Source organism: Balaenoptera ricei, chromosome 20 (assembly GCF_028023285.1).
Source record: "Balaenoptera ricei isolate mBalRic1 chromosome 20, mBalRic1.hap2, whole genome shotgun sequence".
Lineage (NCBI taxonomy): Eukaryota > Metazoa > Chordata > Mammalia > Artiodactyla > Balaenopteridae > Balaenoptera > Balaenoptera ricei.
Window position 1 is genome coordinate 16,018,900 of NC_082658.1, and position 17,198 is coordinate 16,036,097.

The 17,198-nt window shown below is 40.4% G+C and overlaps 1 protein-coding gene across 2 annotated transcripts in view; it reads right to left on the minus strand.

Moving 5' to 3' along the window:
* Nucleotides 1–656: 656 nt before the first annotated feature.
* The window catches only part of TLK2 (tousled like kinase 2), a 106,844-nt gene continuing 90,302 nt past the window's right edge, over nt 657–17,198 (minus strand). For both annotated transcript variants that reach the window (XM_059907330.1, XM_059907329.1), the window contains exons 17-22: nt 16,207–16,296; nt 12,378–12,547; nt 11,014–11,152; nt 7,292–7,403; nt 5,319–5,426; nt 657–3,379 (exon numbers count right to left, since the gene is read on the minus strand). In XM_059907330.1, the coding sequence (XP_059763313.1) occupies nt 3,206–3,379; nt 5,319–5,426; nt 7,292–7,403; nt 11,014–11,152; nt 12,378–12,547; nt 16,207–16,296 (793 nt within the window). In that variant the 3' untranslated portion in view covers nt 657–3,205. The remainder of the gene's footprint in view (nt 3,380–5,318; nt 5,427–7,291; nt 7,404–11,013; nt 11,153–12,377; nt 12,548–16,206; nt 16,297–17,198) is intronic.

Sequence of the window (17,198 nt, forward strand, 5' to 3'; positions counted from 1 at the left end):
CAGACAGCAAAAGATTGCCAAAGGTGGGTCGAGTTAGTTGTAAACTTCGCCTTCTTAGGAGCAAGGAACTGGACCCAAAGCTTGCTTCTAGCTCTAGGATTCGAGGAGATAACTATGTTTAAGGAGAGTTATTTTCTAAATTAAGAAACACAAGAGCTCCTTGACTGCTCATCTTCTCAGCTGGAGGAAAACCTGTCCTTCCTGGACTAGAAAGCAGGCAAGAAACAAACCCTCTAAAAAGGACAGCAGATGTGTCCAGGTCAGCCACAGAGTGGGGTGCGTACGGCTCTGACTGGCGATTCTCTATTTACAGCTGCCCATGTCATGATGGACGATTCAGAGCCCAAGTCCTCCTCCTCGACCCCTGTATTCCATCCCTTCCTGGGGCCCAGTGCCTTTACCCCTGAATGGTGAGCTCATGGTCATGGCTGGGCCTTCCCCATTCTGTTCATTGCAGTATTCCCACCCACAAGCCTAGCTGTTGGCACATCGGGGGTATAAAAGATGTTGCATGAATCCACACATTCCCATCATGCCTGCAACGTCCACTGGGATTCTGCCAGCTGCCAGGATTCCTCTAGCTATACTCTAGGTGGTTAAGGGCCCCCGTTTGAAGCTGGAGAACTAGAGTAAAATCAAGAGGCTGGGAAATTCACTTCTTAAAACTTATTTTAATATTTTCCCCACCCCCCAAATTGGGAAAAGCCAAAACAGTCTGGCTGGATTTAATTACAAATTAGTACACATTTTTTTGTCATTGTTTAAAGTAAATCAACATTGTGGCAATGAGGGATTATCCTTGGAAAAAGTGAAACCCATATTAACAAAATATGTCATGGAAGAACTCCACTTAGTGATTTCACTGGTTACTTACAAGTCTAGAAAAGGTCAACATTCTGCATGTTCCCTGGGGCTTATCCATGCAGTGGAAAGAGGCCTTGGCCAGACTCAACCAAGCCCAATCAGCTCCAACCAAGCCCTAGACCCAATAAAAGCAAGAAGAGAGGGCATCCCTTCTTCAAAATGAGGGTAGAAAAAGTAGATCACCAAATAAAGTCCTACAGCTTCACTCATAAGAACTTGGGGGAAAGGAGGCAGGAAGTTAGAGGGAAGTCTTAAAGATGCAGCATTCCTTCATCCTTAAAAGAAAGTTAAAAATTAAACAAACACTTCAAGATCATTGAATGAGAGGGAAGAAAAGAGGAACAGAACTTAATTATCTTGAGTAAGTTTAAACATGGTCTCAACTTCATCCATCTCTTCACGTATACAGACACCATCCTTTCGGTGTTGTGCTCAACCTTTGAGACCCCATGGGTACTCTGCTTAGCAGCGTGAAAGTAATGGTTTAAAAAAAAGGTACGATACATACATGTGTATAAATATGTATATTGCAACAAAATCGCTTTGGAAAGCTAGGGGCAACAAGGACTCTGGAGCTGACTTCCTTCCCTTCAGAGTTCCACACGACAATACACCCACGAACCTCTCTCCAATTTGGAACACTCCATCTTCCCTTAAGATCTCCTGACACTGGAGAGAGTGGGGCAAGTCCACAAAACAAACAAAGGTCCTAGAAAATGTGTCACTACTGGCATTTTTCACATGTAAAAGAAATACTAGTCATGAGTCATTTGAGAGCTCTCTACCCTTCCTGACTGCCCTCCCCCCTGCCTAGGGAACTCGCATGCCTGAATGCTGCATCTTTAAATATTTCTGGCTGAGCCCTTTTGCCACATATGTCAGTAACATTCCAAGCTGGCTACCACATGTTCAGACTCTGGCCTCCTTCCCCCTCTACTGTCGAGTGCTCTGCTGTTTCAAGGGCACGGTGGGGCCATGCGGCTCCCATTTCAGCTCCATCTTCAGTTGATCATACATCTCAGAAACAACCAAATTTAAAAAAAATTAGTTCCAAGAGAATGTTCATATTTGAAATACCTATTTCCTTTGAGATTATTTAACTTCAATGAATCTATTAAAGCGAGTTAGACAAAGTGTGTGCGTGCACACGCACACACAGACACACACACCAGCACACACCCACAAAATTTAGGGGTTTGGAGGTTGTTTCCTGCCAAAAGATCTAACAGAGGAAAGCTTATGTGCTGATCAAGTTTTAATATCATGGCTAACAAGAAATGTACACCATTTAGCAAGCACACACGAGACTGTGGGTAGGACTCCTGATCCCTGGAGCATTTGGCTCCCCAGCCCATTTTTTGCCTACCTTTGGAACAGTTTCAATAGTTACTACATTCAGAGAATCCAAGAGGACTGCATGGACAGATGAACCTTTATTTAAAAAAATAGCACTTCAAATAAATTAAAAGGGGCAACCGTCAAGTGTTCAAATTGTGAAGAAATAGTTGAAAACCTAGAGAGACTCCAAGCTGCAGAGTTCTAACCTCATTCTTTGTCCAATGGCAAAAACCCACACATCTCAGTACTCCCACTCAATTTTTTCCCTACTGAGATGAGGGAAGCAATTGCAAACAGGAGACCAGACGGAGGAGAAAGCTGTATCTGACTGGAATGAACATTGCCACGTACTTGCTAATACGGGTTTCACTTTATGACCAAATGTATTCTTTCAAAAATAAAAAAGGGGGGAGGGAAGCTGCATGTTTTTAAAAACTGAAATTATTTAGGGATAAAACACTAACTCTAGTGCCTTTAACGGGCAATAGCAACTTTTTTCCTCCGAAGTCAAACACCATCCCCAGCCGAGCCTTTGTGCTACAAGCTTTTCAGGAGATGTTACCTAAACTTTATTAAAAGAAAAGAACAAGTTTAAATATAGACACTGGACTAGCCCAGTCTTGTATTTTCAAGTCCACATTCTTCATCTGAAGCACTGCATCAGGGACCCCCCCCTGAGTCTGCATGTTTTCAAGTTCACAGTACATGGAACCAGTTTTTCTTTTTAATTTTTTCCTCACTCAGAGCAGCCACACGCAGTGGCCGTTGACGCTGGAACCTTGGGCGGGGCCTTTTCCTACGAGGCCTGGCCAGAGCTGCCCAAGGTTTCTCCTCAATGAGAATCGATGCTGTCATGCTCTATGGATGGGAAAAAAGCAAGAAAATAAAAGCACCTGGTACAGGTTTCATGAGATCCATTTGGATTCGCTATGTTCCAAACCCGCTGCTGAATGCCATTAGTCCACTTTGTGTGTGTTGAACAGTTTGTGGCTAGGAGTGGGTCTCAATTCGAAGAACTGTTATTGGACGCCCCAGAGGTTGATGCAATAGCAGCTCCAGCAGGGCTACTTGTGGAGACCGACTTTCGGATGTGAGGAAGCAAGTAGGGGTCACAGGCCAACTGCTGGACGTCGATGCGGTCCTCCTTTCGGTAGGCCAAGCATCGTCGAATAAACGCCTGAAAGGAAAGTTTCTTGAAGAAGCCTGAAGCAGATAATCCTGGCACCCCAAGAGGGGACCCAGGAGGTTCTGTAGCAGCTGCCAGGGCCCAGAGCAAACGTCTCCTAAAGAGAAGGGGCTTTAGGGCCTTGCCCGGAAACTACCAGGCAGACCCAGGAGAGACATGCCAGACGCAGCATCTCTCTGTGGCCGCTGGCTCCTTCCCCAGCGAAGATGGCTGAGCCATTCCCGAGGGGGCACGGGGCATGACCTCTAAAGATCTCTGTCCCCAAAGCACAAAGACCAACGCAAAACTCCCTCTCTCTGCCTTGGCTGATGTGCATGGGCACAGTCTAACTTCATAGTTCTGCATCTACAAACCACGGTCTCGTGTGAACTTCCTGAGGAAGTGGAAATTGTAGTGACAAACTATCACCACGTGCAGGGTGAGGAGACCAACACTGACCAACACTACAGTGTGTCACAGATGGGTAAATGCTTTCTCGGTGTATCTTATTTTTCCCTGAAAGATCATCAGGCAAATGCTCAGGCACTACTACATCTAAGTAGTAAAGGAAAACCTGAACAGGACTTGTCTCCTCAAGAGTCCTGCAGACATAAAAACTTACTGATTCGGAATCCTAATTCACTACCAACATGGAGGTTTCCTTTGTGCTAGGTACGAAGAGCTATGTAGCCTCAGCTTCTACAATTGTAAACACAAAGGCCCTTACATAGATTATCTGTCTTCTCCCATTTCTTAACCAGCCAGTTCTATTTAATCACAGCCTTACAATATAATTATTTTAAATTGAACCAATTTTTAAAAATCTAAAATATTATCATCCAAGGTCCATCCTTTACATTCGGGTGGTAATGATGCCTGGATGTAGGTCCACTGATGGTAGCAGATGTACCACTCTGGTGCAGGATGCTGACGGGGGCAAGGCTGTGCATCCGCGGAGGGGTGGCTGCGTCAGCAGGGAGTATATGGCAATGCTTTATTTTCCACTCAGTTTTGCTGTGAATCTAAAACTGCTCTGAAAAGTAAAGTCTATTTTAATATATCTAAAACATAAAATGAACTACTGATTTTCTATTTTTTTCATGTTTAATTAATAAAATTCCTGGTTTTTCAAAAGCAAAGACACCTACACATAGTTGCTTTATTAAAGCATTTGGAAAATAACAAATTCACAGAAATGAACATAAGGATCCTTTGGCCTTTAAAAATTAAGCTTTCTTAGTGAGATACCTGGAGCTGGAAGGTTTTCTTGGGATGGGCACCAATCAAATAAACTCCTTTTGCCTTGAACTTTCCCTCTACACAGCTGCCAGGGCAGGCTTTTGAAACAGCAATCAGATCACAAAGTTGCCCTGATTAAAACCTTCAACTGCCTTCCATTAGTTTACAATCTATCCTGCTGCCTCTCCTACTACTCTCCCCTCTGCTCGGCCTGCTCTGTGGACCTGCTAAGCTCACACTCACATATGAGTGTTATTCACTTCTCTCTGCTCAGAATATTCTTCTCCCAAATCTATACATGGCTCCCGCCTTCACATCAGTCAAGACGGTTCAAAAAAGTCACTTCATCACTGAGGCCTTCCCCGACCATGCCATCAAAAAAGGGGGTTCCCCCCTCTCTACTCCCTTACTCCGATTTGTTTTCTTCAAAACATTTATCACCACCTGAAATGTATTCATTTTTAGTTATCGTTCGTCTCACCTAGTAAAATATAAACTCCGTAAGTATAGGGACCTTGTCTGTGTAGTTCACTGCCACACAGTCACAGCTCCTTCCACTACCTAGAACAGTGTCTAGTACTTAACAGGCACCCAATAAATGTTTGTTGTGGGAAGAGAGGGGGAGAAGAAGGTAGGGGTTGGACAAATTACCCAGAGAAATAATAGAGAAAGCAAAGCAGACATTTCTGCTGGCCGATGGGTCGAAACTTACCTTTGCTTCAGGTGTTACTACTGGCTTTGGCGGGAACTGCACTTCAGTAGCTTTGAGGATAGTATTTTCTTGTAGAATGTCTTGCTGGGACTGGTTATGGCCAAAAGGCTATCATATAAAAACAAAACAAACAAAGGTAGGCCTCTGGTTAAAATTAGACAGAACACAGACTTCCCAGGTGGCACAGTGGTTAGGAATCCGCCTGCCAATGCAAGGGACACGGGTTTGAGCCCTGGTCCGGGAAGATCCCACAGGCTGCGGAGCAACTAAGCCTGTGCGCCACAACTACTGAGGCTGCGCTCTAGAGCCCACAAGCCACAACTACTGAGCCCACATGCCACAACTACTGAAGCCTGCACGCCTAGAGCCTGTGCTCCGCAACAAGAGAAGCCACCGCAATGAGAAGCTCACACACCACAACCAAGAGTAGCCCCTGCTCGCCACAACTAGAGAAAAGCCCGCATGCAGCAACGAAGACCCGACACAGCTATAAATTAATTAATTAATTAATTAATTAATTGAGAGAGAGAGAGAGAACACAATTCAAAACCAAAGAGAAAGGAAAGGAGAAGACACATCTCAACAAGAACTGCTAGAAGGAACTTTGGAGATGATCTCCTCTAATTCTCTCATTTTATAGATAATGGATGGAAAGGCTCAGAGCTTAAGTAACTTGCTCAAATTCCAACATCTAGGTTAAGGCAGAGCTGGGACCAGAAGCAGCATCTGCAATATCACAACACCTCTGCTAAGCTTTGCTTACAGCAAAGATAAAGAAGATTCAGAGCAGGACCCAGCAACCTCTTTTGCCCTGAGTGATACCTGTGGGCTTTAGCAATATATATGTGTGCCACTGACAGACCCGAGACACAGATGAAGAAATGGAAAGGAAGTGAAAGAGGAGACGGGTACCGACCAAGTGGGAAAAAAACAGAGTCGGGGCTACTCAGTGAGTGGCTTCATCTGTGCCACAAATTACTATCTTCTAATAAACTCCTAAAAAAAATAAGTTCACACCTAGTGTCATCTCTACAGTGTTTCTACTGAGATCACGATTCTTTCTAGATAACCTCTACCACCATTATCAGCAGCACTTCCACAATATCAGAGTATAAATAATAATTAACCCCTATTAGTTCTGAATAGTTTCCCCATGTTAGATAGGTACAATAAAGAAACAAAGCCCAAGGAGAAGTTAAAGAGGAAGCTGAGATCTGAATTAAGAGTTTGGTCTGGAGATTGTAATCAAAATATTAGGAGTCTAAGGAAGTTGCAGAACTCCCAAATGGCTTAAACCCACAGCCCAATGGGAAACGCTAAAACACACAAACACACTGGTAGCAGAAATAAGAATATAAATATACAACTGGATCCCAATATATACATTTATACAATATATTATGCTCACAAGGAAAACACAAATGTGACAATTCATTAGATGTAGTTTACCATCTACATTTTTACTTACGCAAATAATATATCACCTTTACCAGAAGTAACAGACAATGAGTACTTTCTGACGTCACCTCCCGGTACAGAAATACAAAGCATGCTTTTATTAATAAAAGCTCTAACTAATGGGGTGGTTGGCAATAAGAAGCCTTGCAGATTTTTCAAGTTTCAATTCTTGGGACCCTTAAGAATGGCTCTTGGGAAGACTGTATACTTTAGTAAACTATTTCATATATTTCCCTGTACATATTATCAGAATCAAAACATAGACTGGATCTGAGAACAGCAAAAAATGCATGTCTTCAACAGCCCCGCAGAATTCATTAGGTGCCCTGGGACTGAAAATTTCTGCTTATGCATAAAGCTTTTATAATCAAAGTCTGTATTTTCTTCAAACCACAACTTTCAGGATTCCATTCTGTATAACCCAATGATTAACGACAAGAGAATAATCCACACAATGCCACTGTGTACATGCACCACCTAAGACAGAAGCCACCACATCCAACCGTCTTCATTACCTTCCTTCCATAAAGACACTGGTAGAAGATCACACCCACTGACCAGACGTCAACTTTATTTGAGATCTTTGGTGGTTCTTTCCCAACCACAAAACACTCTGGTGGTAAATACCTGGGACAAAAGGGAAATAAAAATTCTTAGGAAAAAGACTGTATAAATCTAAGACATTTACAAAAAGGCAAAATAAAGACCCTGTTAGAAATAAAAATATCTGAATCTTAACAGTTGAAAAGCCAGCTTAGACCCAGCTGGATAAAGTAGATGAGAAGACACTCTAACTTAAGGAGGCAGCAATGTCCTATTATAAAGCCTTAAAATACATGTTTCTTATTTACGGAGAGAGGTGAATATTCTCCCTAGTTCCTACTTTACCCACCCCAGCCTCCTTTCCCAGTGCTGTGCCTAATATAAGGTGTCATTCAACAAGTTTTTAAAAGGAGGGGGAGCACAAAAGAAGTGCACTCCCTTTTATGACAGCTGCAGCAACAAACATTAAAATGCAACTAGAAGTGGTGTGATTTCCTTTCAGGCTGGCAGAAGAAGATGTCTCCAAAATAAATTACTATTTTAAAAGTCCAAATGAATTCAGGACCCAGTACAAATCTCTGAGGGGAGTGGCTATTCTGTCTTCTTAAGGTAGCCTCTTTTGGAAATCTAGACTAAAAATAACTACAATTATAGTCAATGGTGACATTAAAGTTCATATTATGAAAGGATATTTTACATTCCCTACTTTAAGGGTGATCAGGGGCTTATGGAAGACTAACAAATAGTTTACAAAAAGCCAAACAAACTACTAGTTATTAGCCCAACTCAATCCTCATCTGAATTCCTTCCTTCCCCACCCACCCCTGGCCTCTAAAAAGACTAGCTGGACAGCCAACCACACCAAATTGTATGGTGTGGAAGGTAAGTGCCTCTTAGCATTTAGGAAACCAAATAAATATGTTTCTCCTCACTGCCTGGAGTCTTCACCATAGCCCAGCTGGAAGGCAGAATTCTGAAGATAACAGACTGATTTCTGCAGATTTCATGCTGGCAAAATCAATTCTGTGAAAAACTATTATAAACCCCGCTGTGCTTCTGGTATAGAAATCTAAATGTATAGCTGGAAGGGAATCACAAGAGTTGAGAGGCAGAAAATGTTCAGATGATGGGCTTTTTTTTCTTTCTTTTTTTTTTTAAAAGAAGTTTAGTTTCACGTTGTTCCTTTTTATTTTTAACAGTCATTTTTAAATGATTAAGACCACTGACCTAGATTATTATTTCACAACGAAAGCTTTTAGCCAAAACACACATTGAAAAGTGAAAATATAGACAGAGAACTCACAAAGGGGGGTGGGGGAGAGAGAAAGGCGAAGAAATAAAAATATAGACAAAAGAATCCATAAAAAGAACAGCTCTTCCAAATGCCACTAAAACCTCCCTGAACCATTAAGTTTTCATGGTTCTTGATTCTTTAATATACATAACTTAAATATGATCTTGGATAAATAACAAATAGAACCTTGATTCTAAAATGATTTTTTTAATGTACTTATAACTTTTTGGTGGAAGTAGTGGGGAAGAAGTAAGTTCCTGTTTGTGGTGAGGAAGAACAGAGGTTGTTGGACTTATCCAAATGCAGAGCAATAATTTGGCCAAGTAGACACTGTCCCTTAATAGTACAAGTCTGGCATATCACTTTCTAGGACTCAGTTTCCCCATCTATAAATGAAGAAATACACTAGTTCTTCACCCAAATAATAAGCATTCTAAGTCCCTATCAAGGACTCTGGGAGGGAGAGTAGAAGACAGTTCTAAGATACTACACTAAATTGTGTTTAAAAGACAAACATGGTTGCATATGCCATCATGATAAAATCCTCATAGAGAAAAATGATTCTCAAGGCCTAGTCTAGGGATTACTTATTTAAAAGTAGTATTCCATGTAGAAGAATTCTGGAACAACCAAATGCCACAAACAATCACTTAAAATCTGTTATGTCCTCCCATTCTATCTGTATGTGTCTGGGACATAATACGAGGATGAAACATTGAGGATGGTGATTAAAGTCTCCAATATGGAGACTTTTTAAACCTTCATAGAAACCCATAAAATTAATTTTCTCAGTAGCTCCCTCTCTACTTTACTCTTTATCATGAAAAAAAAAATCTTCAAATATGATCTAAAGTAGAAAGAATCGTAAAATGAACCCCAAGTAAACATCATCCAGCTTCAATAATTGTCAACATGCGGCAAATCTTTGTTCATATACACCCCTCTCCACCTCCCCCAGATTACTTTGAAGCAAATCCCAAACATTATATATTTTTATTTAAATTCCAACCACTGAATTTTATAGCTTAGCAAATAGAGCAATAGGCAGCAATGAGATAATTAATTTAAACATGAAAAATCTTTACCTTTAAAAAAGAACAGCTATCAAATGAAAAGCTAAAATCCAAGTTCTGGTGAATTTATATAACAGAGGTATAGACCTTCTTCCAGAATTTCCAACAACAGATATTTTTGTATCATTTACTGACAGGAACCCACAACAACCACCAAGTGAATAAACACTGTAAATGTAGCTTCTATTTTAAACCTAGAATCTCAAAGTTTTAATTTAGGGACTGATTTTCACTATAGGTACCATCTCCACAAACAATACGGAGCAAGGGAAAGTTGAAATTTTGTGTACATGGTGTTTCTAGCAGGATATGATTGAGTCTTTCTTTAATATGATGGGAGTGGTAAGACCAGGACTGACGTCCCCCTCTTCTCTGTCTGTTTCAGATCAACAGCCTCATTCCGAGAGTCACTAATCTGCTAAGGGCCAGGGCCCTTCAGTCTCAAACATAAGTGATTTGGCCAACTGACCCTGGGGTTTAACAGTATATATTCCCCCTCCCTTAGTGCTACTGGAGGCTTTTCCATGTTCAGAATTACACATCCAATGTATGGCTTTGTGTCACCACCACAGAAGTGAAAAGAAAGCTCTGGTAACATGCCTTTACAATCACAAAGTCAAATGCCTGAGCTGCAGGTATCTTTTATGGTTCTCACTGTCAAAAGTAATACTAGGCAGAGTAGGATAGGGCATAGAACAGGCAGGCAGAGCTAGCTGGGGTGGGGTGGCTGAGGGTAGATGAGTGACAACAGATGGGAAGATATGTGGCTCAAAACCTTTTAGAACATGGCTGCCAGAAATGGATAAATTTCTTGGTAAACCATGCTCGTGTTTTCCTGTTTAGATTTCAAGGGATGCTATGGTTATTTTACATCCTAATCTTCACAACTCCTTAGTTCTTGAGAGTCCACCATCCTCAGGCAACTCTACAAACAAATCCCTCATCCCATTAACTCATGAAGAGAGAGACCTGCATTTGAAATTCTGGAAAGAATTTAAGGCCATTCTGTACATACACATGAGCAACCTCATTCTCTATCTACTCAGTAGGGGCAAACCTATGGAGGAAACAAACAACTCAAACACCTGGCCACACATAATCTCTTTCTCAATGGTTTTTCAAGAACAGAAAGACAAATTAAGACAAATTCATGTAAATACAAAGAGTCAAACTGTTGAAAAGACAGCAAATATTTGGAAAGTCTACTATGGTATACAGCATTTTTGCCTAAGCAGACAGGATGTAGTTTAATTAATAATTACCAACACTTCAGTATAGCACAGCCACATCTCCATCAGCCAACTTGACATATCTCCCAGGTACCTACCAGTAAGTACCAGCACCTTGTGATGTTAGCTCCATGCCATCCACTGAATTGTAGCTATCGTCATCCATGATCTTGGAAAGACCAAAATCTGTGATTTTTATCTCTCCACATGCTGTACCATTTACTAAAAGAATATTACCTAAAAAGATAAAAATCTTCATGAATAAAAAAGACTTACTAATTAAAATAAACCAAGGTAATAACAGGCAAGAAGAGGACAACTGAACTGAAACTCTTACATATAACAACAAACATTTAAATCTCTGGAATAAAACGATCTGGACTCTAGATGCTAGGGGAGAGTTGTAAGTGTCTGGCGGCAAATTTCTCTTTTCCAAGAATCACCTGCTTAATGTGCCAAAACCACCACTATGAGCAGTGGAAAAAAATAATTAACTAGCCAAAGTAAAGTATCACTTCTATGGTTGGTCAAAAATAGTGGGAAAGTTACATCCGAACTTTCAGTAAGGATCTCTTAACCACCCTGTTTAGGACAGTAGTTTCAGGGGGGGGAAAAAAAATCAAAGAAAACATACAAGGGAATCTAAGCTAGTACCACAGTGCCACCTACAGCTCCTGGGGCAGGAAAATGTAATGGATTCAGTGACAGAAAACCCAATCACACAACAGCCATCTTTTAAAAAAATCACTTCATTGTGATGAATTTTTTAGTCATTTGAATTATACTAGAACATTAAAGAATAGTGAATAGTGAGATTTAACATGTAGCTATCAGAAGAGGAAAGCAAAGTTAACAACTGTGCCCACCAGGAGGTAAATGGGAATCTTCCCAACACCTAAGCTCAGCTGGTTAGAGCTGTCTACAGACAACATAGGCAGACTTCTAAGCAACAGCTCAGAATGACAACAACAGACAGAAGTAAGAAGTCTAACTGCTCTCTACTCGACTGGTGACTATCAATGTTAGATAGTAACCATGAGAAAAGATGGAAAATTCCACTCGGAATTTAATGAAATGGGAGGCATATGTGTAAACTAATTTGTTAATGTGGGGGCACTTATCAGAGAGACTTGGAGTAGAGGAACTGCTATGCAGTGTGAGTAATGGGAAAAAACATAACCGAGCTTGCCAGAGCAGTTCTTTCTTAATCGGACTGACATCATGAACTGCCCTGGCTCTAAGACAAGGGCATTGTTTCTCCAGAGCATTTAATACGACCCACCCTCCTAAACCCAGTGCTGTGTGGCCGGGACTCTCTTATTCCCACTACCCAGGCAATTTAAAGTCAGATGTTATTAGGCCTTCTTGGTCCCCAGCCAAGTCCCCTAACTTTATAAAATTAAAAGTCACTTATAAGACCAAAGAAATACTACCAATACTGTCTCCTAAAAATTAGACATACCTGGTTTGAGGTCATAGTGTATGATGGGAGGTTTTATTTCATTTAAGTACTTTAAAGCATTCACAATCTGCATGATAATGGATCGGGCCTCTTTCTCCGACATTAATTTGTGCTGTTTCAGGTAGAAATCCAGATCATTTCCTTCACAGTATTCCAATACTGTACAAAACCTAAACACAAGTAAACCAACATTTGACCGTGGGAAAAGAGCAAGCAGATTAAGTCTAAACCAGCCCCACTGAAAACGTCAGGTTATTAGCTTCTCACTTCTTTCTTCTTCACTCCTTAAAATATTCTTCTATTCTTTATTCAGTATTAGCTAACTGAGTGGTTTACTGGAAGAAAACTGCTTACTCTTTCGGTGAACAGCGTCTGCACCCTTCCTGTTGGAACCTGCTGTGCTAAAGTTCACCCAGGGCATACCTCTTATTGAATCAAGACTATAACAATACTGACAGGAACCGTAATGTATTTAAGCTAGATACCTCTTTTACTATCTACACAATGCTCCATTTCTAAACAAGTACCTTATGATCAAATACACAATTGTCACTGCAAACATTTTATATGACCTCAAGTGCTGACAGTGAGGAAGAATCTAGGGTTTGCCTAGGTCGCAAGGGCTGGTTGCATACTACCTCTCCTGCCAGATTGGCATATACTATGATTTCTCTTTGCTAAACACACAAGGTATAAAAGAGCTTTTTAAAGTATTGATGGTTCTAACAAATGTATTATTACACAGTATGAGTTTTTTTCTTTCACTTGTATCAGTATATCATACAGACCCCAATTTTTTTTTTAACATCTTTACTGGAGTATAATTGCTTTACAATGGTGTGTTAGTTTCTGCTTTATAACAAAGTGAATCAGCTATACATATACATATATCCCCATATCTCCTCCCTCTTGCATCTCCCTCCCACCCTCCCTATCCCACGCCTCTAGGTGGTCACAAAGCACTGAGCTGATCTCCCTGTGCTATGCGGCTGCTTCCCAATAGCTATCTATTTTACATTTGATAGTGTATATATGTCCATGCCACTCTCTCACTTCGTCCCAGCTTACTCTTCCCCCTCCCCGTGTCCTCAAGTCCATTCTCTACCTCTGCATCTTTATTCCTGCCCTGCCCCTAGGTTCTTCAGAACCATTTTTTTTTTTTTTAGATTCCATATATATATGTTAGCATACGGTATTTATTTTTCTCTTTCTGACTTACTTCACTCTGTATGACAGTCTCTAGGTCCATCCACCTCACTACAAATAACTCACTTTTGTTTCTTTTTATGGCTGAGTAATATTCCATCACATATATATCATACAGACCCAAATTTAAAACTACATACCATTCGTGCCATTAAGGGTCATGTGTCTATCTTCCAAGGCAGTTATAAGCTAAAGAAAGGCTTCCTGAGAGATGAATACCTTTTAAAGTATTCTAAGCTGTGACAATCTGGGTAAATCACTCAGGGTCTATCTGGGAAATAAAAACCAGTAAAACAGAGGGGCTTTAATTCAGGGAACTAATCCCAGAAATGATGGAAGAGCTGAGAAGACAAAGTGGCCAGTGAGCACCCCAGAAATCATCTAGAGCAGGAAGGCATTAGCACCCTAAGGCCAGAGGGCCAAAGGGAGGAGGTGGTGCAACCAGAACCAGAGTCACCAAGGGAAACTGCAACCACAGCTGGGCGGAGGGGTCTCCACCCACCCCCACCTATCTCCCCATTGGCTGAACCCCACTGAATAACAACTGACAAAGGAGCCTGGTAAATACAACCTGCAAGGGCCAACTCACCTCAGATTAAACAGGCGCAGGACTAGCACTATGGGGCTCTGGGCAATTTGAGGCCCTCACAAAGCACAGCAACAAAATGTGGACACACACAGCCCTGAGGGATCCCCAGACTGAACAACAGCTTATGCTTCTTATGAAACATAGCATGTCCTAGCATGCTAGCACCCTATTTGAGAAAATATGCCTAAAATTTATAGATTCTCTGATCTGATATGCTGAAATCTGAGGCATAGACTCTCATGCTTAGTGAATTTATTCTGGACCCAATGCAAGCTGAAAATAAAATCTCACTTTTAATACCCAAACAACTCTCAGAAGACTTTCTAAAACAATGGTCTGACTTACTTTTGATAAAAATTCACCATACACACAACAGGAAGAACAAAGTAAACAACTTAACAATAGCACAGAATCAACTCAATTTCTCAGATTAGTTAAAAGTGTGTATACAATTAAAAACAGCAGATAATCCGAGTCATTATATTTATTTTTGAAACGATTTTTGTACTTACATTTGGGGGGGTGGTGTGTGTCCTTCCTAGTATTCAAGGAACTTACTGAAAGCAAAACAGTAAGCCACCCTGTGGAAACCTGCTCTCTAACTAGAGTGGGGTTTTCTGAACCCCACTCCATGCTACACGCATGACTGTGCTGGGTGCACCCGACTGGAAAGGGGAAATCCCTGAGTGGATGTTTCCAAAGGGAATTATGGTCTCCCTTTGGGGCCACTTCTAAATGTGGGCCGGCTCTCTGTGCAGCAACCTCTGAGACAGTTGCTGTCTGGAACAGGCTGAACAGCCTGAGAGGCGGAGGGAAACACTTGTGGGCCAGACCTAGGTATGTTCTCCTGATTTATTTCAGACTCCAACAGAGAAAATGTTTCCAAATGCTGAAATATTTCTAAACTCCTGGATAAACCGAGAGGTCTAGAGCTTACCTATACCAAGTAATGAAATACAATGCCTACGATTATTAAAGATCTCAGACAAGTCATTTAACTTCCCTGGTCCTCAAATCTCCACCTACAAAATGAGATTGCTGGACTGAAATCCCTATAAGCCTCTGAACCAACTTATATTTTAGGATGCAGCATTGGGCTACGCCACATTCATTCTCATTCTGTGATAAAGTCACATTGCTGGCACTTCTTTAAAAGGCCCATCAGTGCTCATCAGAGTCTCCAGGATGGGGCAGAGACTCTCTTGACTGGTGCTTCTCGGTGGTATGCTGGCACCAATTTGTGCCAGTTTCTGAGAGCTGATAAATTTTCAGGACTTTTGTGAGCTGGCTTTTAAGCCACTGGTAGGATGAATGGATAAACAAAAAGTAGTGTATCCATACAATGGAATATATTCAGTCATAAAAAGGAATGAAGTACTGATACATGACACAAGAAGAACCTTGAAAAAACACCATGCTAAGTGAAAGAAGCCAGTCACAAAAGTTCACATACTATATGATCCATTCATATGAAAGTCCAGAATAGCAAATCTATAGGCACAAAAAGTAGATTAGCGGTTGCTTACAGCAGGGAGTGGGGGTGGAAGAATAGGGGGACCATAGCATAAGGTTCAGGGTTTCTTTTTGAGGTGGTGAAAATGTTCTAAAATTGACTATGGTGATGGCTGCAACGTACGTATCTGTGAATATACTAAAAACCACTGAACTGTATACTTTTAAATGGGTGAACTGTATGTATGTAAACATATATCGATAAAGCTGTTCTTTTTTTTTTTAAATTGGACATGTTCAGAGTATTTATACCACAGAAATTGGCAAACAGTACAAATCAGCCCTATGCCTCTCCCCACCAAGCTGGTTGTTAAACATTTACCAGCACACAACACACATCTTGTGGCCAAGAGACGTCTTGCTGGCCCAAATCTGAATTCAAATATGATCATTTGCCCATAAGTATATGTGGTCCCCTCAGAGAGCATTTCCTGGACCCAGATTTAAACTCTATTCCATGAGTAGTCAACACACTGCAAGAAAATAATATTATCTGCTAAGCTAAAATGGCATAGCACTTACGAGTCAGTGTCCAGTGAAAAGTAATCATACAGTTTAACTATTCTGGGATGATCCAGTTCTTTGTGAATCCGGTACTCCCTACATGCATGCCTGTAAACAAAACGGAAAATTAACATTTTGTATTTTGGCCTGTCTCTTAGAACTCTTCCAGGATACTCCTAATTTATTCTTTCACTTCTCCATTGTTCCCGAACATTCATTCCATTCAGGTCGATCTAGTCCCCTGATCTTTCTTCGTCCTATTTTCTCTACCAGTATCTACCAAGCTGTTGAGAAAATAGTAGGTGCTAACCTTTTATCCCTTTCGAGTTCATTCTACGGTAATCTCATCTCTTTTATATTTATACCCAAATATCAGAACTTTAAAAATTATAAAGACAGCATTTTTTTCTTTCCTCTAAAGCTGATATTTTCTATCTATAAATGTTATATATCCTGGGGTTACATCAAGGGGATCAATTTTAGCATGTAAATTCACTGGGTAAAAGGATTACCTGTTAGATAAGGCAATTAGCAATGCTTTGTGTATTTGTTTGTTTTTAAATCCTACTCCTTACAAAAAAAAATTTTAAAGACTATCAGCTTTACTTTAAGAAAATGCTAATTTGATAAAAACTTTGAAATTATGGAAACCCTAGTTTTCTTATAACAAGAATATATATATATATATATATGTATGTATGTATGTATTAACATCTTTCTTCTTTAGTACTTTTCCAATTTAAAATTATTTAGTAAGACTAGGAACAAAAATGTACGATATAATCTGGCAAATTCATATACTGAATTTTAAAAGAATAACATTTAGTTCTTACTTACAAAGAGAGTATTAGTTTGGGGCATTTTGTTATAAGACAAGAGTCAGAAAAGGGAAACTTTCCATAGTATGATAAAAAAAAAAAAAAAGTGTGTTATTTTCTGAAATGTACTCTAGCATGTCAAAAATACACAGAAAGTACTCAACCAAAGAAAAGCTGAGGAACAACTAGGGG